Genomic DNA, 26,432 nt, shown 5'->3' on the forward strand with positions numbered 1-26,432 from the left:
ATACTTGTTTTAGCTAATGCTATTAACAAGCTCTACAGTTAACTGTTATGGTAAATCGCATCTGAGTTTCCCTGTGTTTTCTAGTAGCTTTTACAACAGGAATCAAGGGGATAGGAAGAGTTTAGGGAACTGAACTGGAGAACCACTTCAAACCATGTTACCCAAGACTTGAAAAATCTTGGCTAGTAATGACAAACACAAAAACAAGACTGTTAACAGTGCTCACACATTAAGTAAACATGTAATAAACTTGTGGCTATTACTTAATTTTACATGATGTACAAATTAAGGGTGTCATTTTTATGAAACATTATGCTCTCTTAACCCTCTTTAAAGCACTGTACATGCCACTGTTAGTGGTGTCAGCACTTAAATTTGAAACCCCTAGAAAACAGTTTAAGTATGAAAATCCTCTGTGGGCTAAAATTTGGCTTAAAGTATAGCTTGGAACATTCTTATTTGTTATGGTCAAAGAAATTTGATTATATGTATTTGAGTCTAATGCTTAAAAAATAAATTTTTGTACTGATTGAAGGCTTTTTTTTCCTGCTTTTATTAGTCAAATGATCTTTAATCTAAGAAGGAACATTCTTTTAAATACTTAACATTTCTTAGCACCTGTTCAGTACAGCGGAACAGCAATAATGAAGCTTCCCTGCACAAGTTATTAATGTTCACCTAACCCTTAGAAAATTTTAACTATGCTCTGCCACGCTGATGTAAACAGAAATTATACAGAGCTTGCTTATGATTATTAGTTATTCAGTTTGAGGTGGCTGTTTCAAAAAAAAAAAAAAAAAAAAAAAAAAAAAAAGAGAGAATGTAGATAACATCACAGAATTATGCAATAATAAAATACATGTACTTGAGTATGTTTGGCTTAATTTACGGAGCCAATGTGTATATACCTGGTAAAGGCATCCTAAAGCATTCCTCTTACAAAAATACTTGCTTTATTCAGGATTTATTCAGGATGCTGTAAGAAAAGCCACACAGTTTAGCAATCTAACAAGTCAAGTCACAAAAACAGATGTCTAGCATTAAGAACTTTACCTTAGCTGGGATGTCAGAGCCTCAGGTAAAACATTCAAGAAGCATACATTCAGATGCTTGGAGATACAGTCTGCCCCTTCATGTAATGGAGAAGGGGAAAAGCTTTTCCAGCCTACCAGTACAGAGCAGTAAGTATGGCACAGTAAGTGATACAAAACTGTGGAGGTCGACTATAGGGGTAAGTTAATGATACAGCTTGCAGGTAGAACTTTTAATGCTGTTAAGAAATGGTTAACTCTTGTATATCAAAATCAGACCATGTAAGTACCTGCTTACTGTTTGTTGGTCAGAAAACTAAATATTCTGTTCATTTCAATATTTACCTCCATTTAACTGAGTATTAACATTTCAAGCTTCAATTTTAATACTGTATCTTAGCAAAGGCTTTATTTGGGTCCAGTAACTTTTACATATTTCTGATTTCTTTAGCACAAATTTTCTTTCATAAAAAGCTAGAAACCTGCTTACTTAATGTATTCTAAAGGTCTAGCACTATCTGAGCAATTATACGAGTGTTTTTCTTTGTCTACTCCACCTTAGCTATCTCTAATGATAAGTTTCATAGGAAGTCACAATGACACTTGTAACTGTACCAAATAGTCTGTTGTCATCAAGCTATCCATACCATGTTTCATGCCTCTGCAATACTTTTCTCTCTAAAGGTGTGTGTTTTTTGAGTTACACCATACTTGCAGTAAAATTTGAGTTGAATCATTTCCTTATGCAAATTGAAGACTGGTTTCTCATGACATACACCATGGATACTTGCATGTAACGTGGTATCAGGCGATTCATGCAGGAAATTCCTTCTAGACAGCAAGTAACCACTGCTCTTCAAAACTGCAGTTGCCTGACAACAAGGAAATAACTTAAGGTTGTGCTGGAATTTAAAAAAAAAAAAAAAAAGTCATCAGAAAGTTGAAATAATAATTGAACCCTTAAGATTAAGAAAAATACCAGCAGTATACTGCTGCTGCTTTGCTTTAGCCAGCAATGACTAGGGTGGGGAAATAGCAATAGTGGCAGGTTTAGGCATATGACGTTGACAGATCACTTAAGATTTCATTTCCCAGGCATCACTTTTTTGCCTTGTGTCACTATTCATTCATGTGGAAATGTGCATTTGCATCAAGGTAGAAAGAATCAGGCCTGCCCATGAGGCTTTGGGGGAAATATGAGCTATGGTAAAATACATGGTAAAATAAAGACATTTTCTCATAGTTTCTGATGATAAGGATTATTTTAATGTTTGCAGCAAAGAAGAAAACCCACCAAGTTCTTCCTTAAAGGTCCTGCTTCTGTAGTTATCAGGTCTGAGACCTGTATGTGGTCAGTATGTGTAACTATTAAACCTACACCGACACTACTCATGCAGTAATGCAGCAATGGCTTTACTTCATCATTTTCTTTCCTGCCAAACTGTCACCAAGAAAATGATGCTACCACATGAAGCGACATAGTAGTGTCACCTGTTCAGACTTGTTCAATATCTCCCACTCACTAAATATTTTAAAGGAAATGAATTGTCCATCTGAAGGCTCAAAAGCAGTTTGAAGTTTAAGGTGCTGGCACAGATCCTGTAGTTCAAAGCATTTTACTTTTCTGATAAAAGAAAGTGTTAAAAAGGAATGAAAACATTACACAGCCTCATCCAGAAGCTCAGGGATTATAAAAGTTACTTTGGTCAGATTAAAGGCTTGCCTAGGGAAGAAAAAGAGAGGGGGGTACAAAGTCCTCATTTGGGTATTACTCTAAAATTATATAATACCTATTTAATCATTTGTGGTAAAAATGCATGTTCTTGATCTCTTTTAAAGGCACTAAGAAAGACAGTTATCAAAGAACTACTTCTTACACAGTCTAAATTGGTCCTACTGCTTGCTACATGGACTTTTTTTGTAGCTACCTTATTTCCAGAGGCCAACTATATCCTAGGCATCTAGGGCATGTTCTCTGTGAAGCCTATTTCCTGAGACTTGCATAGCCATTCCAGTCTTTCACTGACATTTATCATATCAGTTACGTTGGTTTAGGTTCCTGCGCTATGAAGAAACAACTTTCAGCAAGCCTGATCAATGCTGTAATTAGTTACGGTAATAATCAGATTAATGACATCACAGATAAGCTGCCCTTCTTTACACTAGTTGTACTTACCAGCTATCACCACTCCAAACAGTACTATATACATTTGCTCAAAGGTCTCAATTATCTGGAGCTAAGGGATTATTTCAAGCCAGCACCAAATGAAAGCTTTAGGAATTCTAGTCAAATGCAGCCTGAGACATATTTAAGTGTGTAAGCAGGGGCAAGGTCCCTGGTTTGGTTCCTCATATGCTCAGAATAAACTGTTTTTCACATGCCTTGTAAATAAAATGGCCTGCAATAGGATTTTTATTTTCTTTTTGGCCACACAATTGTACCTAAACTAATTGATTAGTTTTGTATCAGAAGTTCTAGCTTACATGGATTTCTTTGGTCAAGCCCTAGCAGAAAAATAACCTTTGCTGAAGCATCCAACAACATTGGGATCAAGGTCTTACCTTTTCTCTGGAAAGGCTCTTTCCTTGCAGTGGGAACTAAGTTCATGGTGAGAGAAGCAGTTGATTATTTATCCTGATGCTGTTCTGTGTAAATCACACATCTTTCCTTTCCTCCGAAGTAAATTAATGCAGTCAAATTAAACTTAACCTGAGAAGAGATCTGCTGTATAATCGAACATTATTCTAATCATGTTATTTTTTTCTTCTGTAAATGATACCATATAAATAAATGCAAATTTTACTTTTAGCAAACAAAAACAATTCTACATTATTACATCTATTGAGGAATGAACTGTAAACAAACTACACAGTAAGTTGTAAGAATGCAACAACATGAGCAAAAAACATCTAATGAATCCAACCACTTACAAGTCTCTGGAGACACCCTCTAGTACTTAAATATTTATTACTAGTCTTCCCCAGGACTAAGAATATTGTAGTTTGTATCCTTATACATATAGAAAATGAACACACACATGTACACATGTTTACTGTTTTATACTGTTAATTATTTTAATTATTCTTACAAAATAAACATTGTTATTGGCTAGTTCTATATGATTTTTTTTTTTTAAAACATGTACAGTATTCTAAACTTTAGAAATTGCACAGCACCAGAAAAAAAAGAGATGCCTGCACTGGTGGAGTTTTTATATCCTCTTGGTTTTCATGGAGGAAAAAGGCACAAGCCATATGGCAGGTTAATCTTGTAAAAGTTTGAGAAAAAGACCATATGCAAAGCTCAAGAGCACCTATTCCTAAACATTATAAGCCCTGTGCATCTTCAGGCTTAAAGTTTAATATTTCATAGTATTTTTAACTCACAGTTGACTACTGCCAGATGTTTGGCCTGTCAAGCCAGTGAAAATGGAATGTATGGACATATGAAAATAAAGTGATAGAGAAAGCTTTCGTTTAAACATTAATAAAAAACTAACTGGGTAAAATATAAAATAACATACAGTTCATTACAGGTCCAGAAGCCTTTCCTATCAGTTCAGTTCCACTTCAGTGGCCACAGTTGTTTCTCCTTGTAGGTTCTGAGCTATACAAATGTAGTTTCCAGCATCTCTGGCTTCAAAATCTTCAATAACAAGAACGCTCTTAGAGATTCTAGTGGTATGTCCAGTTCCTCTGTTTATTAGCCTCCAGAAGTTTTGGATAATCACAGGCCTCTCAGACTGTTTAAAAGAAAAAAAAAAAAAAAAGAAAAAAAAAAAAAGTGTATTTAGTGACTCTATCAAATTCTGAAGCAAGCAGTCAGTACAAGTCTACCTCTGAAAGTCATAGTGAAGACTCCTGTGTTAAGTATTGACACACCAGTGAGTTACACCAAATAAAGACAACACAATGCAGAGAACTTGCACTTAAAGTGGAAGAGACAGCTTTAGACTGGTGGCTCAGTAGGTTATGGGTTGCCAAAGCTCTGCCTTAAGTGTATGGCTGAGCTCAGTAGATGCTGGGGTCCACTTGTTAGGTTGTTCGTGTACTCACTCAGAGAGGGGAGGCAGGCTGGGGAAGGGGAGCGGTTTGAGATGGCTGTGTGGGCTTATTTTCAGCCACTTGGCACATCCTGGAAGGGAAGGCAGCGGTGGCATGAGTTAGCTGACCAAGATTCACCTAATTCTCTTTTAGCACAATGAGTAAGTAGCTTTAAATGCTGTTTTGTAAACTAATGCCTCCTCCTCGAGGTTCAGAAACGCTGCATGAGATAACCGGCAAGCAAACAGGAACTCAGAGGTGCTGCTAAATTAGTCCTTGAGCTCTGCTCACCGAAATATTTGTATACAACTAACTTCAAAGCCAAAAATATAAACAAAAATACTTAAAAAGATACTTTAAAAATTTTTTTTCTTCTATTTAGAACAGGATTTTTGCATCTTCTGTAAGTGAATCTTTATAGACTGTTTATCTTACCACACTCTTTCATACCTCATACACTTGCAAAGGACAAGGTAAGAGCAACCAATCCAAGGAGACACTAAAGCCGTCTCTTTCCTTTCAACCCCCATCATGCTAGTCAGCTGGCTTCATCCTAGAATAGCCTGAGTTGGAAGGGACCCCCAACGACCATTGAGTCCAACTCCTGACCCCACACAGGACCACCTAAAAGTCAGACCACATGTCTGAGAGCATTGTCCAAATGCTTCATGAACTCCAGCAGGCTCGGTGCCATGACCATGGCCCTGGGGAGCCTGTCCCAGTGCCCGAGCACCCTCTGGGTGCAGAACCCTTCCCTCACACCCATCCTGACCCTCCCCTGTCCCAGCTCCATGCAGTTCCCTCGGGTCCTGTCGCTGTCCCCAGAGAGCAGAGCTCAGCGCCTGCCCCTCCGCTCCCCTCCTGAGGGAGCTGCAGGCCGCCATGAGGCTTCCCCTCAGCCTGCTCTGCTCTGGGCTGAACAACCCAAGGGGCCTCAGCTGCTCCTCATACATCTTGCTCCCTAGACAATACAATATCTTCATAGCCCTCTTTTAGACACTCTCATAGCTTTATGTCCTTATATTGTGGTGCATACCATACTCAAGGCGAGGCTGCCCACGGCAGAGCAGAGCAGGACAATCCCTTCCCTTGCCCGGCTGGCAGTGCTGGGCCTGATGCACCCCAGGGTGCGGTTGCCCCTCCTGGCTCGCGTTCAACTCGCTGGTGAACAAAATCTCCAGATCCCCTTCCACAGAGCTGCTCTCCAGCCTCTCATCTCCCACCCATATCTATATCCAGGGGTGCCCTTTCCCAGGTGTGGAATCCACCACTTGCTCTTGTTAACCTTCAACCTGTTGGTGATTGCTCAGCTCTCTAATTTGTTGGGATCTCTCCGCAAGGCAATTTCACTCCCTATTCTCAAGGGAGTGAAATGCTCCTCCCAATTTAGTGTCACCACAAACTCACTCAGCATACTATCAAGTCCTGCATCCAAGTCACTTATGAAAGTTTCATTGGCTTGTATCACAGTAATACTGTGGATAAAAGCAACAAGAAAAAGAGGTTTCTGCTTGGAAACCATCTCCTCTTAATGAAACAAACAGATAAACCATTTATCAACATGAATGCTCTAAGGCTTAAGCTAATTAATAACAGAGAAAGAGCAGGTTAAACACTTATCTAGAGCCAAAGCTACAATCCTGAACTTGCAAAATGACCAGTACAGGAAAAGGTGCCAGTCTTGTTGAAGCTTAGGGATGGGTTAGCGCAGGCAGGCTGTGCCTAGTCAGTGGCACATTTTTACAGCTGGCAATGACTTTAAATAAATAAATAGAATAAAATGGTAAGCTCTTCTAGACATTCTTAACTCTTTAGAAGGAATCAAGCAAAGCTCTGCTTAGCAGAGCACAAGCCTCCTGTTCCCAGCTTGAAAAATCAAGTACTGCCTTCAAGTAGTACTGCACACTTAAATTCAAGCATTACTCTGTTAGGTTTTAGGTACAGCAAGTGGAGCTTCCCTGACTGTATTAAAAGTGAAGGTAAATGCCACGTAAGGCAGATACTATTTGCCTGGCTGGGCTTCCACTATCCCAGTTTTTCCTCAAACTAATTGCCTTCTGCTTTGAAGATAGTTTCAGGGAAGCATATTAAGGAGTGGATCAGTATGCATTCGCAGCAGGTGAATGAGCAAATGCAATTGTCAGGGAGTGGCAAGGGAAAAAGTATCTGAGGGGGAAGAAAGCGGGAGGGCGAGGTAGTATCTACAGCGATGAGGTGAGGGTCCTGCCAATAGGATGCACTAGCTAAAAGCCTCAGCAGACGAAGTGGTAGGTGGCTGTCCAGGTGCTGAGTGGGGTGGCAGGGAAAAAAAAGATAGCACTGACATCCCTGCACTGAAAGCAGCAGCAGGGAACAGAAGGACCCAGTAGGTCTTAAAACTTTGTAGCTCATTTTTCTTGCACTAAAGGAAGTGCATCAGAGCAGCATCATTGATGTTTCCCTTTCTGCTCCCTCCACCCCCACCCGATGAGTTACTGTAGGGACTCGCTTCTTAACTAAAGTTTAAAATTAGAGGGGAGTGGAAGTGACGAAGTCTGCAAGACGCATATACTGCTGCTACTCTGGCATTTAGTTTGCTGGGGCTGAAACCCAAACAAGACTCTTCCCTCCCTTTCCCCAGGCACAGCTGGAGCTGAGACTGTTTTTGCCTGTGGATTAGCACATGAGCCCTCTCGAGGCTGTAGAGCGGATGCAAGCCACAGGCCAAAGTCTGTCTCTCTCAGCAGGTGGGTACAGTCAGAGGGTGTAGTCTTCTGCTGATAGCGTTTGCCCTGGACTGCAGGCGCAGTTTCTACAGCAAATAAGGGAGGTAATTTGCATGCTTAGCTGTTTATGTTCAATCAGGGCTAGAAAGACAAAACTGCAGTGCATGTGCCAGCTCCGCATCAGGTTCTGTGGGACCACTGGGCCAACAACAGCCAGCAGCCACGCCTGGCCACCCATTCTACTCTGAAAGTGCAAAAGCAGCAAGGGGCAGACACTAACAAGACACGGGGTTTTGGAAGGCCAGCCTGAGTCCAGAATTGAGTTCCTTCAATTGCTTGTATTTAGTGAGTACTGTGGATTACAGAAGATGTAAAACTGGGGTTTGTACAGGCAGTTACTACAGTCCAACATACAGATGGTAGGGGAAGTTAACAACGACAAAAATATGTATCAATCAGTCAACAAAGCTAATGTGGTCAACGGGGGTATTTCTTCTCTTCCCTGCCCAAGAGAGTGAATTGCTACGAAGATTGCCAGAGATAAATCTTCCCTTTTGAAGGACAGAGACACTGCAACTTATTCCTATATCTCAATGTAATGCTAAGGGCTAAGCTTAGAGGAAGACACTGGAGTGTTTAACTAAAAAAAACAACAAACAAACAAACAAACCCCTAGCGTTCATCAGTTCCCCGGAGCTGAAGACACTTCACTTTTCCCTTCCATATTACTTCTTACTCCACCAACAGCTGCAAGCTTCTCTAGCCATTTAGACACCTGCCCCTTTCCTTCCTAACTTCAAATAGACTCTGGAAACATGAATTCTTCTGCCAAACTCTTCCCACGCTCCACCTAGTGCTCACTCCCCAGATCACCTAATCCACGCTCAGTTCCAAGCATCTGACCAAACGCAAGCTGTGGCTGCCCTCATTTAAAGAAAAGGACAGGGAGGGTAAGCTGGTAGTTACTCACGAACCCTCAGATTGAGAGTCTCAGCATGAAATTTTACAATATTTACCAGAAAAAAGAAAAAAAAAAAAAAAGAATCCCCATGGATAACAAACAAACAACCAAACATAAAAAACCTGCCACCTAAGCAAGAACCAGAAATCTGGTTCCACATGCCCAGAACCATCACGAACCTTTTAAATCCCTTTGGTGCTCATTTGCTCTCTCATCAAGTATTTTCCCCTGAAAAGGCGCACTCCTTAGATGGCAGAGAGGGTGTTACAGTCTCTACCTTACTGGCTACAGCAAATTTCTAGGGCTTCAGCTTTGAATTTTTCCTCAAGCCCAGTAAGCATTGAACCCTGGTCACTCACTTAAACAATGAACTCTACCGTCAGACAACTTAATTTCATGCTGGCTCAGGGACACCAGTGCTGATGCTGAGGCCTCATTAGTGAGTTCTGCATCATCCTTTGACATCACAGCACTGGGAAGGCAGGCAAGTGGAATACAATCCCTCAGGTCCTACAGGACCCCTTTCCTCTGGGGAAGGTTTGCATCTTCCAGCAGTCCCTCTCTTGCTCCTAGCCTGCTTAGGATAAACAGCAGTAGAGGTGACTCTGGGCAGAAGCAGCTGTCTGTGCTTCTGGATCTGAGCAGCAATTCAGTTTAAAGATTCTGGGTTTTGATGATTCATGTGCCCAAGCCACGGAAATGGATAGGATATCAAAAGCAGAGGCATCAGAAAGGCTTTGTGAACTGCCCTAGAACAGCTTCCTGACGCTGGCTGGGCTTTGACCAGGCTTTTCTTTGTAAATGCTGCCAGAGGCCAAGTGTCTTTGGAATGGAAACCTGAGGGAGGGGTGAGCTTTGCTCAGCTTGATTTTTGCTAACATGGGTAAGAGCTCTCAAGCTTCAGTTCTGTGCTGCTTTTAGGCTCCCAGGGAAAGATGGGCTGAAGTTCAAAAGGGATGTGCTGCCTCCTCCTGCCAGCATGCCTGAGCTAGCAAGAGGCAGTCACCACAATAGGAAAGAATCTTCATTCCAAATCTAGACAGCAACTGGCATTCAAAATATTGACTTTATGAAGAAAAAAAAAAAAAAAAAAAATCAGCCAAGGCAGACACCTCTTACCTCTTGCCCTGGGTACTGCCAGCTGAAGTTCACGTCTACATCTGGCTCCCCAAGAACAGTGCAGATTACATGAATGCCATCTCTGACTTCTGCTCTATTGGATGACGCCACGATCATGGTTGAGGGTGGGCCCTTGGGGACTTATAGAAAGACAGTATTGAGAAACTGGAAATTGGTTTCTGAAGTGAAACATACCAATAAAACATATTCAAGACACAAGCTGTGAATCAGCTTGCTTAATACAACAGGGAAGTGATGTACAGCTGCAGCTTTCCACCCTATACTGGGAAATTGCTGGAATTTATACGTACAAAGCTTTATCAGATACAGTTTTGATGAAGATTTCAAAATTCAGTGATTACTTAACTTACAAATTCATTTTTTAAAACTTGTTTTCTAAACCGTGTCAGCAGAAGAATGAAGAGTCATTGTAAGTATATAGGAAACACCAGCTTACCTTCCACATAGAGTAGGTGATACTTGATGGAAATCTGAGGTGCTCCCTGTGACTCTGCTTTGCAGTAGACGATACCTTTGTGATCAGAAGTAGGGTGCTGGTAGACAAAACCCTTCTTAACATCATAAATAATATTAGTTCCATCAGTTTCAATTTCTTCTGCTGGAAATTCCCTGTGTAGAGTGACTTTTGCTGAAGGAGTAGTAACACGGCATGGGATGACTGCAGGTTTATCTGGGTTCAGGTAGACAATCTCAAAATAACTGGGAGTAGGTACAAAAAGTTCCTCTTTATCTAAGCAAAAGAGTTTAAATAGTTAGAATAACGTTTAAATCTTGGTTTAACAGCAAAAAGAGAAAATACATGAGGAAATCGCTACAGGCAACATTAAAAATGAACCCAAAGCATTTTGCTTCAAATACATACACACAAAAAACACTTTTCTAATCTGAGACTATGTATTTACACAGCTTGCATTAAAAACGTTATATTAAAAAGAAATTCAAAACAGCCTTTTTTGCAGTCTTGTAGTCAGATTTCTTTAGATTAGGAAAATCTTTAGAATTCCTTTTCAGTGCATATCTAAATACTCATCTGTATCTAATGCTGTTCACTCACCCACTTTTAAAGGGTAACAAACATTAAAAGAAACACCACCACTGGTAAGATAAGCAGTACTACAAAGAGGTATTTTTTGGAGCTACAGCCTTTTTATACATATGATTTTAGGTAAAGTGTTTGATTTCCTGCTCTGCAACGTAGCTGAAATATTTAGTGCTTTCACACTGGCAGTTAAAGAGTATTTGCATATTTGGTGTCCTCCTTATAAAGCTGAAAGTCCTCTTTCTAGCATGAGCATTTAACCTAATAACTTGACTGAAAAGTTTATTCCAGCCTTTCTGAAGGAATGTATCCTTGGAACATGAGACACTTCTGATAAATGGCTTCTGTACAGTCTCATGGTCTTATTTAGCTCCAAAACCTATTACAAACAATCCTATCTTAGCATTTGTCCTGGAATATTCGCTAGCCAAGAATGCTTTAGCTCTAATCACACAGCAAAGGTTATTTTACCACTCAGAAAGTTTTCCATTGGCAGAACAAATTAACCATTTGTTTTCAACTCTGTTGCACCAAGTAGCAGTAACCTGCACACAGATATTTACTACGCCATGTTAAGGCTACAGTCAGCCTCAAGCTCTGCAGGACAATACACGCATGTAGAGCGTTTTGCCTCTCAGCATGCTACATAAACACTTGGGAGAAACTGTGGCCTTGCCAAGATCAAGGAGGCCAATGTTTTGAATTTGATGCAGGTAACTGGAAATATGTTGGGGGTGGGAGAGAATGACCTGAATGTCATGACAAAAGAAGTCTTCTACACACAACTATTTTCTTTATCAAGACACATTTTCAAAAATTAAACAGTCTTTGGATTCAACTTGTAGAAGATCCTCAGCATGTGTCAATATTATCAAAGGTATTTGATTTCATTGCACTGTGCATTATTTTACGTGTATGTATGACCGTAGCATAATTCATAGGAAAAGTGGACTCAAACTACACAAAGCGAGTAATTGTCTGCAAACTTCACCAGCAATTTCTTCCTTAACATCTTCTAAAAATAGACCAAAATTGTGGAAAAAAAACATCTTGACAGTAAAAATCTGAAGCAGACTTATTGTCTTACTAGCGATCTTTATTTCCACATATTATATGAATATATTAATAATCCCCAAATTAATTACCTGTGAAAAAGATGTACGTTGAACCCGTTTTAGTCTCATCCTTCTTGCATTTGTTACCATTGCATTGCTGCAGCCAGCAGCTATATTCACCTGTGTCTGCTGCAGTGGAGTTTGTGAGGATCAGCTGACCGTACCTGTCAAGCTGCTTTAAACTGCGGAGAAGAAAAACAAAAGGCACAGACAAGCACCGCTGTGTTTCCTTGTCCATTTTTGTCAGATCACTTCTACTTTTGATTATTTTTCTCCTGCTCTGCAACAGCCCCGTCTCTCCTTCAGAGCTGTGTTGCAACTTCCCCTTTTGCTCCAGCAAAGGCCTGCACACAAGCAGTTTTATTGATTTCGACTGCATGCATGGGCATTTGTAAGCTTTTATCTTGTCTGAGTTGTTCCTGAACTTGTTCCAGAGCCTCTGTTTTGACAATGGGCTGTGATTGCCATAAACAACGTTTGTCTGTACGTTGTCTCAGTTCGTCTATATATATCCCGTATTTTCATGCTCCAAGCCAACCCCCATGCATCACATTCCACTCCTGATACCAATTACTTCAACTGCAGCGTTGCTTCAGTAGTATGCAGCAAGGTACCTCATGCCTAGTAACCATACTGGCAGTCCCATGAGGTGGCTGCATGAAATCCCGCCTGTGTGATTATTCCTGGGACTTCACTTGCTGTTTTCCCAAATACATCTCTTGGTGGATTGAAATTTGTAAATTAGTTTGTACCTACAGATACTGGCTGTTTCTAAGGGTCTTAACTCCAAAATTCAGTAGGCACAATCTCATCTTGTTCTTTTTTATTTTTAGGTTTGTTTTCCTGGCTCTTTCTTGCAGACAGGTGGTAGTAGAGTTGGCAGCACCTGCTATGTTACCTTCTGAGGGACTGCAAAAGCACTGGTCCAACAGTACCAGGTGTCCGAGAACCCTGTCAGGACAGTCACGTGGCAGTACTGATGCATTTCACTGCTGCTCTCACCCTTAAAAATGTTATTTCATTACCACTTGCCTTTACATGGTAGCATATTTAAAACACGAAGGTTTCCTGCTTTCCTTTGCAAGACACTGAATTCTACGGTCATTTCTGGTGTAATCAAGCCAGGAGAGACTTTTTCAGTTTTAGACATTGGGTAGCAAACTCCTTTTCAGTGTTTCAAACCGGGTCTGGACAAATACACAGCTTGCATCAATTCCCCACAGCTCCTGTGCTCTTACTGAGCTGTGGGTTCTCTCTCTACTTACCACCCCCCCATTTCATTTACACAGAGGTTATCCTGTAAGGCAGATGCAAGACTTCCCGAATCCTTTATCTGGGGGATTAGCACACTTTGAAGACATTCCTCTCTAAAACTTCTTGTTACTGTGCCACTGCAGCATTGCTGCAGACGTGCGTGACACTGCTGCCTGTGCTAGATGCTCTGCTTCACTTATGCCCCGATTGCAGGCAGCCTCCCGCTGGCTGCTCACGTTCATTTATTTAACCAGAGAGGCTGCTGCTTTCAGCCACACACGTGCCCTGAGATTTCCAGCTCCCTGGGTGTTCTGCTAGGAAACTGCACTTACAACCCGCAAGCATGAGCAAAGGCTCACGTAACCCAATGTTCAGCCTCCAGCCAAGGCCAGGAGCTCAGGAATTAAAACCATGCCAAATAAACAACCCAAACAGGGCTGAGAATTATCTTTTCCACTGAAGCCTTCAGGCTCTGTCAGCACACTCATGCACCACAGAGCAGTTTTGAGGGCCGCCTAAGGAAACAGGCAAATCGTGTTTCCTGCTTGCTAATTCACTTGTCCTGTATGACCTTGTCTGATTCCCGTTTTTGGAATCATGTGATTATGGAAAAGCAGCATTTTCATTTTTAATGTATACACTGCCTTACATTATAAATCATCTTCAGGTTCTGGGTAGGCTTTGACAAATTCCTAAGTGGACAAGAAACCCTTTTTTGTATCACACACAGGAAGAAAAGAGAAATCCAAAGCACGTCCTAGTCTCTATTTTTATTTAATTCCACAGCTCCACTTCACAGGCTACAGAACTACGTTGGCATAAAATGTTTTGCAAGTAACCAGTGCTAATTGTCAACACTGTAGAGAAAACACTATGCTAAAACATTTAGCCTCCAGCCATTGATGCAGACACTGAATTATAGCTCAAAAATCCCAACAGACAAAAAAAAAAAAAAGGTCAAAATTAATTATTGTGCAGCATGTTTTGCTTAACTGAGAATCAGCTACCCAGTAATCAATGGCAATAGCCTCGTGATGTAGTCATCCACAAACATGCAGCAGCGAAATCTGGCAACAGAAGGAGTGGAAATGTTGAGACTTGTGATGTGACCACGTTAAGCAGACAAAACAGACTACAGAAAATGAATTATAAATGGCAAATTAAGCAACTGACCTATATTTCCAGGAGGGCTTTCATTTCATTAGTATTTTAGATGATGAAAAATCCATCTCAAAAGCCAAAACTCCACTGTGCTTTACATATCACAAAGTAAAAATTTTGTATATAGAAACATTTCAAGGCTGTTTAAAGAAGAAAAAAAACTACTTGAAAATCCTATTCCATACATTCACCTTATTAAGCTTTAGTTATTTTAAGTTCAAAAGACCTTTCTCAGAAAAGCTATGCCAAGTTTAGAAGCTAGAAAGAGATAAAGGATGATAAAAATATAGTGTACATGGCCTCACTTAAGAGTATCTAGCAACCTCCTCTCAAGCAGCTTGCACTCATACTGACACAGAAAAGCTTATCTCAAACACAGGCTCGCTAGGAGAGGGCCATAACATCCTTCGCGTTTAGCACAAGAAAAAAGCCTCCTAGCTTTCAAACTTCAGAGCACAGTGAAATAAAAGACATGCAGCTAGACGTAAGCACAGACAACAACCCTCTAAGCCAGCAGGAGCCTGTGTCAATTTAAAGCAGCCTAGATTTGTCCTGTAAAACATTCATGGTTTCCTCAAGGCTTAGGAAAGTGCTCCTTGTCCACATACAAACACGCACACGGTGCTTCTCCAACTCTGACCCAACTGGAGCAGTTCCATTTCATCCAAGTTTATTTATCACAGACTTTCATCTCAGAGATACAGCTAGGTTTGACGTGGGAGACCCCTGCTCCAAGTCAGGCAGAGCACAGACCACGTGAAGTTAGCCTTTGTCCAGAGCACCTTTTTGCTCTGGAGCAGAAGAAAGCGAAAAGGTACTTGCCCTTCTTTTTCCTTCATCCCTCTCAGTTTTTGATCCTTCTCACACACTGTAGGGCCGGTTTCTGGGTGAGCCTGCAGTCATTAACTGGTTACATACCGTTTTATGAAGCAGCATTCCAGCCCTGCCATTCCAGGGGTGCCCGTGCTATCTTTGACTGTTAACGCCAGGAGTTTGGCTACGTTACTCCACCAGCACTCACGATTTCCGACAAAGAGTTATCTGGAGAGTGTATTTATGCTGCATAGGGTAAGAGAGCACTGCAGATAATAAGCTAGTCCTGAAGTGAGCTGATGGGTGCCCCTAACTTAACAGCAAAGTCTACGCAATTTTAGCTCTCTTCCCCGAGCTGTATTGCCTGCTATGGTCTCTAAAGCAAAGTCTGTCATTCCAGTGTGCGCTGGTATTTCCTCCAGTTACAGCAGTGGAAAGAGAGGATTCATCCTCCAGCTGAAGATAAGAGACTGCCAGAGTTGTCCTCCTTTCACTCAGCATCTTCCCCTCACAAGCCCCATGTGATAATTTTAGCATATGTTAACAGCTACAGACCTATAAAACACAGACTCTCTGGTACTGCCAAGCAAAAATACTTCATCTACAAAGCCATAAAGTATACCTCTAAAACCAAAGAAACCGCAGCCATCAGTATTACAAAACTGGCTTTTGTAAATATAACCTCTTCCTTCTAAGAAAACTCATATTGTCCTCCAGGCTGCTGTCTTCTCCTTTCCATATGGGTGAGATAAAAACATGATAAGCATGGCAAGGAGGCAAAACATCTGGCTTTTATCACTACCTCTTTTTGTAACCACCCCTAGGAAATGCATACACTTCAGTAGCTGCAAACCAAAACACACTCTCTGTCCCAGATCTCCTTCTTCTCTACAGGAAGCAGACCTTGGTCAGCACCTTCAACACCAGCTTCTGCCCCAGAGCTCTGCTGCTACCAAACCCTCCAATTAATTGACCCATCACAACCCTGAACTCTAAAAGTCTCTTTTGCCCCACACAGTTGCAATTCTGATAGATGGTAGGGGTCCTCAAAGCTTCCTTCCAGTAGCAGCTGGAGTTTGAGGATGTCAGTAGCTCCCAGGAGATGCAAGATGCTTCTTGGCTTTATGATTTTCCTAAAATTCATGAGTACTCCCACCAGATCAATTGAATTTTATGTACCTTTTGTTACTTAAAGACAAGCAAGAACTGGATGCCTGAGCATCCGTTGCTTTAGGGACGTGCCATCGAGCAAACAGAAGGCAGTCGTCAGTCCCCAGCAATTGCACAGACCTTGTCACCACTGCCTCTCCTGTCCTCCGGTCCCAGCAACCTTCTCCTTCTCCTCCCCTGTTCCTTTTCACTTTCCAGTACCTCCACAGACCCCAGCCACTTTGCCCCTGCTGCTGCCACCTCCAGTTGTCCCAGTGCTTTTGCAAGGACAGCATGGAAGTCCAAGGTACAGTTCATTGGGCTGGGCTCCTCTCCACGCCTCACTAACTGGCAATGGATATCTCACCTCTTACACTGCATCTTTAAGCACAAAAACATATATTGAACATAAATCTATTTACAGGGTTACACCATGCTTGCTGTAAGTTACTTGTTAATCATTTTTCCTCATTTTCTCCCCTCTGCCCTACATTTAGCAATTTGTTTTAAAACAATCTGTGTAAAATATTTGTAAAATTAAGAGAATTGCTTTTTATAGTTGATGCTTACTGCATGAACTTCTGCATGCCAAGAAGATCTAAGCTCTTCTTGAAAGCTAACTAGATGAGGTCTTCAAGATACTTTCAGTTACATTCAATCAAAGCTCTCTAAAATGAAGGAATACAAATTTTGCTTTTCATAAAGGGCACATTCTACAAAGACTGTTTTGCGTGCATCCGTTAGCACTACAGCAAAGATCTTGAGATAATTAACAAAGATGTGATAAAAACGTGATGCACAAGATTTGGTTGCCAATGTCTCCATAGATTTTTACCATTCTGTGACTCTGAAATGTGCTATTAATCTGTGTCTTCAATTTCTCTAGTTAGTTATAGGGTCTTCTGCTTACAATTAAAATAGTTAATTCAGTCTAAATCAGTCTTACTGCTTCAGTAATCTACTTCTCAATATTTTTTCTAAAGCAAAGATCTTCATATTTCAATATAGACCCTTAGATAGAACCCTAACATAGTCCTAAAATAAAATACTTAGGCAAGATATAGCCATCCATCCCAAATGTTTTATAGCATTTATTTTGGGTGACATTATTAACTTTTGTTTTACTGTTACAAAATTACAAATACTGTGGGCTTGAATGAGAACACAGAGGTAAACTGCTGAGGCAACAGAATCCCAAACTACTTCAAACTGCGAAATGGCAGATTACAGAACTAGGAAACGCATATCTTTTTTTCCCAAACCACACAAATTCTTGTATTTTACCCCTTTTGCATCACTAAAACAGTACAAGAGAAGCACAGTCAAACAAATAATGAAGCAGCATTCAGATCCCTCTCTGAAAACTGAGAATACTTGCCTTGCCTTCTTCAGTGCCAGATGTTAATACTCAGATAACGTGTACACGTTATCTACAGGGCCATGCACGCAGTCCAAACCACGAAAGCAGCCTATTTGCAGATGCGCAAAGGGTGAGCTACACTTAGAAGTGAGACCCACGACCACACACCCTCTCCCTTTTGGTATGATTTTGCACATTCTGCTTTGGCGTGCTAGTAGGCCAGGCCCATACTGCGGCTGACATATGCCACCTAGTGGCATAACTCTGAATAAAATACCATTTATTGCAAAAGAAAAAACAGTAATTGTTCAAACCAGCCACAAGATCTTTTGAGAGATACTGCTGAGATAAGCCCTCAGCATAAATAGGCTTGTTGCTGTAACTTCTTACACCAGAAGTCTTATACAAGCTATAAAGAAGTTTATGCAGCCAATTTATTCTTGAACTCCTAAGCTGTAAGGGGACAAGTAAATATACACACAAGAAAAGAATCAGCTCATGAATTTCATAAGGGTACGGTACAGACCACGGGGTACAGCTGTCAATTTTCAACCCTATTCTTTGAAAAGGGAAGTAGAAAGAAGAGTATATCTGAAAAGGTAACCGACTGTGATTTTAAGGCGGCTTCATGCCTGTAAGGAAGGGAAATGGATCACAGGGATTCAGACAACCTTGGTTATTTAAGATCCCACAAACTTTTACCTAATTTAGGAAAAAAAGGACAGTAGGGCTTGATACCTTTGCTCATACTTCTGTGCTCCTCTTACCTAATAATGCAAGAAATACTCCTTCTGGCTATTGTTTAGGGACTTGTTCACAGTGCTCCTCAGTCTCCTGACTACTTGTCTTTCATAAACACTTAAACATAAATCTCCATAAAACAGTGAAAACAAACGGGCTCTTCTTTTGGCAAAGAAGTGTTAGTGGAAGACACCCTTGAACTCCTTTTTACGCCCTTTCTCTTTCAAATACAGAATGAAATTAGTACATTCAATCTACACTTCCCTATCATGTGCTATGCTCAAGAACTGAGAAGGCCAACAAAAGTACGGGTCTTAGTGCTGTTTAGAACAACAGTACACTCACCTGCTGGGGCAGAGAGGGAGGAAGTCCTTAGCTCCTCTTCCTGCTCTCGCAACTATTTATGTGGTTTCCATTAAGCTGTCACTAGATGAAAGAAAAAGCCTTCCTAAACCCAAGGCGACTATCCTCAGCGTTAAACTCCATCTCACCACTAACCTCGCAATTCCCTCTGCGTGCAAGGGTAACTTTGACAGAAGAGGTAAAGTCTACCCTCACTCACTCCTTAGAGCACTGGTTGATGTATTTTTATTTATTTTTTTTTCAATTGAGAGATGTGGGTTTGAGCCTCTTCAGGAAATTAATGTGTGTGTCTCTAGTGATACCTACGCTAGCAGCCAGCACAGCCCAAGAGCAGCAGGTATCTGTGGAACACCAGAGCTGGTAGTGAGTACCTGACATCCCCTCTCACATATTTTGATAGCTTTACTTCAGATCAGCTCTAGTGTGGTTCTTTGGTAGTGGCTGGAGCACACTGGTGTCCCCCTGGACCACAACTTCTGTTTTAGATTGATCTGAAGGAAATCCAGTTCACGTGCTACGAGACTGTTGCACAGTGCACATCACAGGGCAGGAACTGGGCGTGACTGGAAGATGCTTCTCCTTTGTTACAGGCATAAGTAGCACATCTTTTTCCCCCAAAAAATGAAAAATAGCTTACCTGAGTCTGGAGTCTTTGAAGGTGTCTAGGTACGAAGGATAGCTCCAAGTAACGTTGCTCCCCTTGCAACGCAGTTCTATGCTTTGTCCCGCGGACAGGCTCAAAGTGGCAGCTAGTTTCTGGAAGCGACCTTTATCCATCACCTGCATCAGTATGGACTGCGACTTGGAAGAGGAGTCAGCAGATTCTCTCTCCTTCGTTTTGGGGCCTTTGGGTTTTACTTTTTTATTGACAGGCCTGATTTTGTTTTCCCCTGGTTCTTTCGGATGTTTATTTTTTGCAGACTGTCCAATAACTGGTAAAATAAGGAAAAGAAGACAACATTATTGATTAGAAACAGGTTATACAGTCTTCTTGCAAAACAATTCTCCTTTATTATCACAGAGAATATTTTGATCTTCCTATAAAAGATTCACAAATATGATTAAGAGTTAATTTCCATAAGTTTTTGAAGTCTCTGACATGACTCATTTTCCTGGAAAGAAAAAAAAAAAAAAAGAAAAAAAGAGAAAGCTTTCAATAACATGTGGAAAATCTATACTTACAGGTCACATAAACAGACAAATATGTAAGGCATGTGAACTTCTCAGATGGTACGGGAAAGAAAGACAGCATTTTTCTCTCCTGTTACTTTTGTCATTGCTACCTCCTATCACTGCCTTTTAGTATGCAATGCTACACAAGTCCCCCGTCTTTATACATATTTATCTCTTTATACACATTTATCAGTTCTGCACAACCTTTTAATAGACCGGGTTACTGTAAGAGAAACGTGAAGAAAAACTGGAAAGTCACCTGAAGGCAGCATTCAATTCATCACTTCTCTATTATGGCCACTTATTGTGGAAACTGAAATCTCATTTAGAGGCAAATGGTAGGAGATTTCATTACCTGCTAGAGGCAATAGGGATGCTCAGCAGCCTTTAAAAACTAAGCAAATGAAATGGAAAAGTATCTCAAACTGACTAGCACAAAATTATCCTTTTTAGAAAAAACAAACAAACAAACAAACAAAAACAAATCTAACCCCCAGATTCAAATGCATATGGGATCAAGCTCACTGTGCTGACTTCTTGGGTGGAAAGGTGTAAAATGCTTTTGAGCTTCAAAATTCCTCTGCAAACTCCTCAAGATCTTTTTGATGACCCTTTCTTCGACTTGCACCGCTCAGTGCCTCACCCCTATGCAAGGCACGCCAAAACAGCACAACAGCAGCACTCCACCTCTGCTCGACATTGCCTAGCCACGCCAGGCATTCCCCACGTGCAGTCACACAGCAAAGAGCAAGGTAAGTCATCAGCATTTCCATAGTTTAGCACCCCTGTAGGTTGATAGCAGCCTTTGAAATAAATAAATTAATTAATAACGTAGACATTCACGCTTTAACTGACAGTGGAAAGCATGGATCTTTTGTGAGATGAGCTTAAAACTGCACAACATCCACAAAGCGTGCCTGACAGCTAACTTGCACTGAGTGCAGGTTTTCCACGTACAAGTGCTCTGGTACCTTACTGTACAAACCAAGCAACAAGCTCACCACGAAGAAGAAGAACTGGGAAATCTGATCTGAAACAAGAACACACCATTTGCTGCGAGGGTGGTCAGCCACAGGCTCAAGGTTGCCCAGAGTGGTTGAGGAGCCTCCCTCCAGCTATGGAGACCTTCAAAACCCCACTGGGCATGGACCTACAGCCAGCCTGAGGTGGCCCTGCTCACCCTGGGGCTTGGACTGGGTGATTCCAAGAGGCCCCTTTCTTCCAATTTTATTCTGTACCCATTTTCTAACTACTCTGAGCACAGGACCCTAGTAAGTGACATGTCACATACATTGCAGGGGCAGGTTGAAGGTATCAGGAGCTGACTTTCTCTGGGATCATCAAACAGAATTTCAAGATCAATTTCCAAAGAAGCAACTTCTAAGCAATAATTCCTGAGTTGCAACCCATCAATGTGTGTGCAAAGTTGGTCATTTTTGCTGTGTGTTTGCTACCAACACCAAATTTCAGGTCTTATTTTCACCACCCAGTCTTTTAAAATTTGGAGATCCTTCTGCAAATCTTTACTGTTAGGTGCTTTTTTTTCTGATGCAGGTTTATAAATCTGCTGAAAAGCACGTGCTTTGTCAATGTGCTCCTAAGCTAGTTCTTTATCATAGCAATGAAAGATGTCTTCTAACGATTCTCTCCATAAAGATTTTGTCTATTACAGTGCCCTGTAGGATATGGCACGTACCAAAGTCCCTGATGGGGTCACAACATCACTATTTTCCAGTGAAGCCTTAGCACCTCCATAGAGGTGTGTGAACATGGACACATAAAAATAATCTGATTTTTGATTTAGCGTTCTAGTTTCTGTAGATGTTCTTTCTTACTGCCTGTTCCTACCAGTGTTAGGGTTTATAGCCATCTCTTCCTGTCCCAACCCAGCACACTACAAGAAAAAAAAAAATAAAAATATGGATGGCTTCTAATCCCTTTTGCAAGTTGTTTCTCAAACTTTTTTTGTCTGCCTTATTCTAGTTTTTGTATTTAACTCATATGTGAGTTAATAAGCCTCCCCATTTTATTTAATTCCCCCTTTCCAACTTAAACACATCAGTGGTTTCTTTGGCTTTTATTATTCCTGCAAGAATACTAAAACTACAGTCTGGCTCTTCTAAAGCAACGTCTGAATCCAGCTGTGAGCACTGCTCAGGATCACATCAAGAACTGCCACTTTGCTTGGGATTCTCTGGGGAGCTGCTCTAAGAAGTCACTGTCTGTGGCATCTCCACAATTACACTTGGCATCACACCCCGCTGTGTGCCATCCAGCCCGCACAAGGCCAAGCAACTCTGATGCTTTTCTTTCCAACCCTCCTTGCCTCTCTGATTTTCCTCAGCAGCTCAGTTGTACACTGGGTGGTCAGTCACCGGCTTGTTTTTTCTGCACAGAGCTGCTGTTTTACTGACAGAGCTCAGCAGGCACCAGATTTGAGACTACAGCTTTCTTCAGAACATACTGCCGCTGCTCCTCTGGGGCAACCTGTTCCACTGCTTCTGTATAAAATGAGTCCTGCTGTTAGAAGGTCCCACTGACTGGCCAGACGAGCATTCCCCTTTCAAGCCACCCATTCCAGTTCCCACTTGTACTTCCCAGCTTTGTCTCTGTAAGCACACAAGCTTTGGTTCTATCACACTTTTTTTTTTTTTAACCCTATTTAAAATCAGACCATTTGTTCAGACCCCTCTTTGCCACTACACCATTATGTTCTGCCAACCCCAAGCCTTGCATTAGCTTGAGGACACGCCGCTCTTACAGCATCACCCCAAGGAAACGCATCACCCCAAACCGTGTGCGCTCCCACACCCGAGACTCTGCCGCTAGGAAACTGTTAAAGATTTGCCTATGAAAGCACTTCAATTTCAAGTGCCAGAAGCCTGGTTTTAATTTCCTCCAGATGCAGTTTTTCCTTTCCACACAGGCTCCCTCTGTTCCACATGTTTCTCTAGCTCCCAGCGAGCCTAAACACTTTCCTCCTACTGCCCACTGCACAGTGGGGCTCTGTCTTTCTCACCTTGTATTTTCCTGCAGATGACAGCAGGGCATTTCAGGAAAAGCCACCACAGGAGATTGTACCTTCCTACACAGAAAACCTTGCTCTGCCTTGCTCCTGAACCTGCCCGAGATATGAGTTTCCATGCAAGCCTGAAGCCACCACTTTCTGCACCTCATAATCCCACGCTGTCATTGCTGGATGAAATGTCTGTGTGCCCAGTAACTAAATGGCACGGTCTGTCACCTCAGATGAAGAGGACACGCTACCAAATCCATCTGCAAACATCTGCAAACTCATTGCACTGATTCCTCCTCTCTCTTACCCAAACTGCAAGACCTTCCCAGGGAAGGGAACAAACCCCACCAGCCCATCTACTCTGGTACGTGAATATGCCACGTTTGGGGTACTCTACCCTCTCACTGGGTTTATCCACAGAGCCCCCACTGTTTAAATCAAGGGACAGCACTTATAATTAAAAAGAAAAGGCTTAGTTGAAAAATACTGATTGAGAACACACATCACGTCTACCTCTGATCTGCTCCAAATATCAGTTCCAGGACACACTGCACTCATTTCCTCTGCAATGGTACATTCAGGCTCCCCAGCTAACCCTTTGTGTCCAAGCAGGAGACAGCACATCAATACATCAAAAAATATGCTACGCAGCACTTTTCCTCCTGCTTCACAGCACCTTTTATTGTTTCTCTCCCCCTTGTTCTCATAGATGTTACACAAAAATCCCCAAATGATTATTAGTCACAGAATGTAAAATGCATCCAGTGTTGACCTGAGACACCACCTATATCCATGTGCATGCTCCACTGGTTCCACAGCTGCATGGTCTACAACTGGAGAGTGCCCCTGAGTCCCTTCAAGTGCCCACTAAGAACTTCAGAAGCAGAGAGCGAGCAAGGTCTTCCACAAGGACAGAGCGGTGTGCACCACCCACCTGATGTACCCATTCCACATGGCAGGTCCCTGCTACATCTTGGCAGCACTGGAGACCTTTCAACTCACATTAACGTGGGTGACTTCTTGGAGAAAATAATAAATCAAGCAGTACATTACCATAGAGAATCACCCTGAAGCCCTAGGATTAGGATGAGAGGGTAGAGTCTTTGTGATTGCAGCTAATGGAACAAAACAGGTTGGACACACCTCTATTTGTGGTACTTCAAGTGCAATGTTACCATGCAAACCAGCACTCGCACAGACAACGTGGAGTGGCATACCAACATTCATGTGGGCAGTCTGGAGAGACATATTTCACTGGTCATAAACTGACACAAGCTATGTTAGGAAGGCTATTTAGCGATCAGATTATGCCTATGGCTTTAAATTAATAGCTATCATTAAATATGACAGGTTATTTCTCACATAGATGAGCCCCTGGATGAACCAGTGTAAAGCACCCACCCAAACCTCAGTATGAAGTAGATGAACTAAGAAGCAAGTTAGCCTGGAAAACCTTTTGCCTCAGTTGCAACTCATTTCTCGTTCTGCATTTTTATTGTCTGTTTCTTAAATAGAGAACATTTTTCTTGATGTGGTACTACACACCCACACACCCCATCTTTAAGCAGAAATCTTCTACACCACACTGGTACGGCAGCTCCTTGCCCAGATTGCAATCCCTTCGCACACGGTCATAAGAAAAATTAGGCTGGGAAGGACATCTGGAAGCTCCTTCCTACCCTAGTCCAGTTGCTCAGGGCACTTTGACAATCTCTCAGCCTGGAGACTCTACAACCTCCCTGGGTAACTACTTCCAGGGCTTAACAGCTCTCAGGGTGAAGAATTTTTATGTTTTTACTATATTTTTTCCCCTTATGTCCTGGGCCACTTGTGGCAGCTGCCTCTTTTCCTTGCACCATCCATCTCAGAGCCTGGCTCAGGTTTCTCCACAAACCCTCACTGTCACACAGCCTCCCCATGCTGACAGACCTCACTCCCAAATCTTTTCCATGGGAAACGGCGGCAGGAGGGGACAATGCTTCAATCTTTACTTCAGCTGCCCTCTCCACCAGCAGATCACACAATGACTGATGTTTTCAGAGTAGAAGCACAAACCACTGGCTAGAGCCCACAAGTATGAGTAACAGAGAAGTTGGTTAGGAGCTTTCTTCCCCAGTCAAAAACTAACTCCTTCCCCTGCCAGGAGTTCATCGCAACATAAAACTGAGTCAAGAACAAAGTTCGGTCCTTCCAAAAAAAAAAAAAAAAGAAAGAAAGAAAGGAGGACTGATGCCTGCCACGCAGGAACCAACCCGCTTGCACCCAGAATCTTCCACCAGCACCATGCGGGGACACGACGCCTGCTCCACGGCAAAGGATGCCTCAAAGGGGCCTGGGGTGGGAGACGGGTTTGTGGCAACCACGTCCAGGGGCATGCCTCGGGGGCTGAAGTGTCACTCTTTCCCTCACAACTGACATTGATTATAATTATTTTTTAAATTGAGCGCCACGCGCAGCACTAAGCCTCCTCGGGACAGGCGCAGGGACCTGAGAGCTGGCTGAAACAGCAAGGCAGCAGAGAGGCAGCTGGTGTTTCCGACGACACCCCCCCTTCACGCACCCCAAATCTCCGCCCTGGACGAAGCAGCCCCATTTCGGCCCCGCGGCTCGCTGTGGGGGCTCCCCGAAATGGCCGCCGGCCCGCCGCGGGGTCCCTCATGGCGGCGGGCGGGGGGCGCCCGGCGGGGCAGGGTGCAGGGGCAGCAGCCGGGGGAGCCCGAGGCAAGGTGCGAGGGGGACGAGGGGGGTGGCGGCGGCTCACCGTGCGGCAGCGCGTCCTGCAGCAGCAGCAGCAGCAGGCTGAGGAGCACCCAGAGCCGCATGGCGAGAGCGGTCGGGGCGCTGGGCTGAGGCGGGGCGGGCGCGGCGATGGAGGCGGCCCGGCAGCGGGGGCCCCGCGGGGAGGAGCCGGCGGCTGCGGGGAGCCCCGGGCCGCTGCCCCGGGCCGGCCCCTCACGGGGAGACTCACGGGGAGAGGGCGCAGCGCTGACCTGACCCCGTCGGGCGGTCCGCTGGGCTCTGCTGCCTGCCTGGCACCTGCTTCGGCTCCCCCCCGAGGAAGGAGTCTGCCTTGTGCCCAGCTCACGTGGCGCACTTCGCAGCTCTGTCTTCTCCACCGCTCCCCATAGGGCTGGAGAGGGTGGCAGAGGGGGCCCCCAAAAAGCTCCGCTTCCCCAGCTGCCTCCTCTGGTCGAGGGCGGCCAAGCAGGGCTCTGCTTTCAGTGCTGTTGCACGTAATGATCTGCTCTGCAGAGGCACCTATGGAAGCTAATTATCTTGATTAGCTCATCAGTGACCGTTTGGCAGATGTGGCTGTGCACTATCAGCCTGTAGAGGCTTCTACATGCGGGGTCACTGCAGGGTGCTT

The 26,432-nt window shown here is 42.9% G+C and overlaps 1 protein-coding gene across 4 annotated transcripts; it reads right to left on the reverse strand.

Moving 5' to 3' along the window:
• Positions 1–419: 419 nt before the first annotated feature.
• PDGFRL (platelet derived growth factor receptor like) lies at positions 420–26,341 on the reverse strand. Of its 4 annotated transcripts, XR_014692486.1 has the most exons (8): positions 25,827–26,004; positions 19,514–19,808; positions 12,066–12,217; positions 10,318–10,611; positions 9,861–10,000; positions 4,556–4,774; positions 3,594–3,741; positions 420–1,933 (listed from the first exon to the last, which is right to left on the reverse strand). XR_014692486.1 is itself a non-coding variant. In XM_084517482.1 (6 exons), exons 2-6 carry the CDS (start codon positions 19,660–19,662, stop codon positions 4,586–4,588), a joined length of 924 nt encoding a protein of 307 aa, XP_084373608.1. In that variant the 5' UTR covers positions 19,663–19,808; positions 26,056–26,341; the 3' UTR covers positions 420–4,585. The 4 variants fall into 4 exon arrangements, 2 of the variants coding, with proteins under 2 accessions (XP_084373608.1, XP_084373607.1); XR_014692487.1 differs by having other exon boundaries at positions 1,551–1,933; positions 3,594–4,774; XM_084517482.1 differs by lacking the exon at positions 25,827–26,004 and adding an exon at positions 26,056–26,341 and having other exon boundaries at positions 420–4,774.
• Positions 26,342–26,432: the final 91 nt, after the last annotated feature.

This window comes from Aythya ferina (assembly GCF_964211825.1).
Source record: "Aythya ferina genome assembly, chromosome: 4".
In the NCBI taxonomy this organism is placed as follows: domain Eukaryota; kingdom Metazoa; phylum Chordata; class Aves; order Anseriformes; family Anatidae; genus Aythya; species Aythya ferina.

Bases quoted from the DNA above. Each gene is read 5' to 3' on its own strand.
- PDGFRL (XM_084517481.1), bottom strand. From the start codon at position 25,887: ATGCGGCTCTGGGTGCTCCTCAGCCTGCTGCTGCTGCTGCTGCAGGAC. The intron at 10,001-10,317 runs GTAAGCTGGTGT...TCTTTCTATAAG, and splicing joins TCACCTACTCTATGTGGAAG to TCCCCAAGGGCCCACCCTCA. The intron at 4,775-9,860 runs GTAAGAGGTGTC...TCTTTTAAACAG, and splicing joins GGCAGTACCCAGGGCAAGAG to TCTGAGAGGCCTGTGATTAT.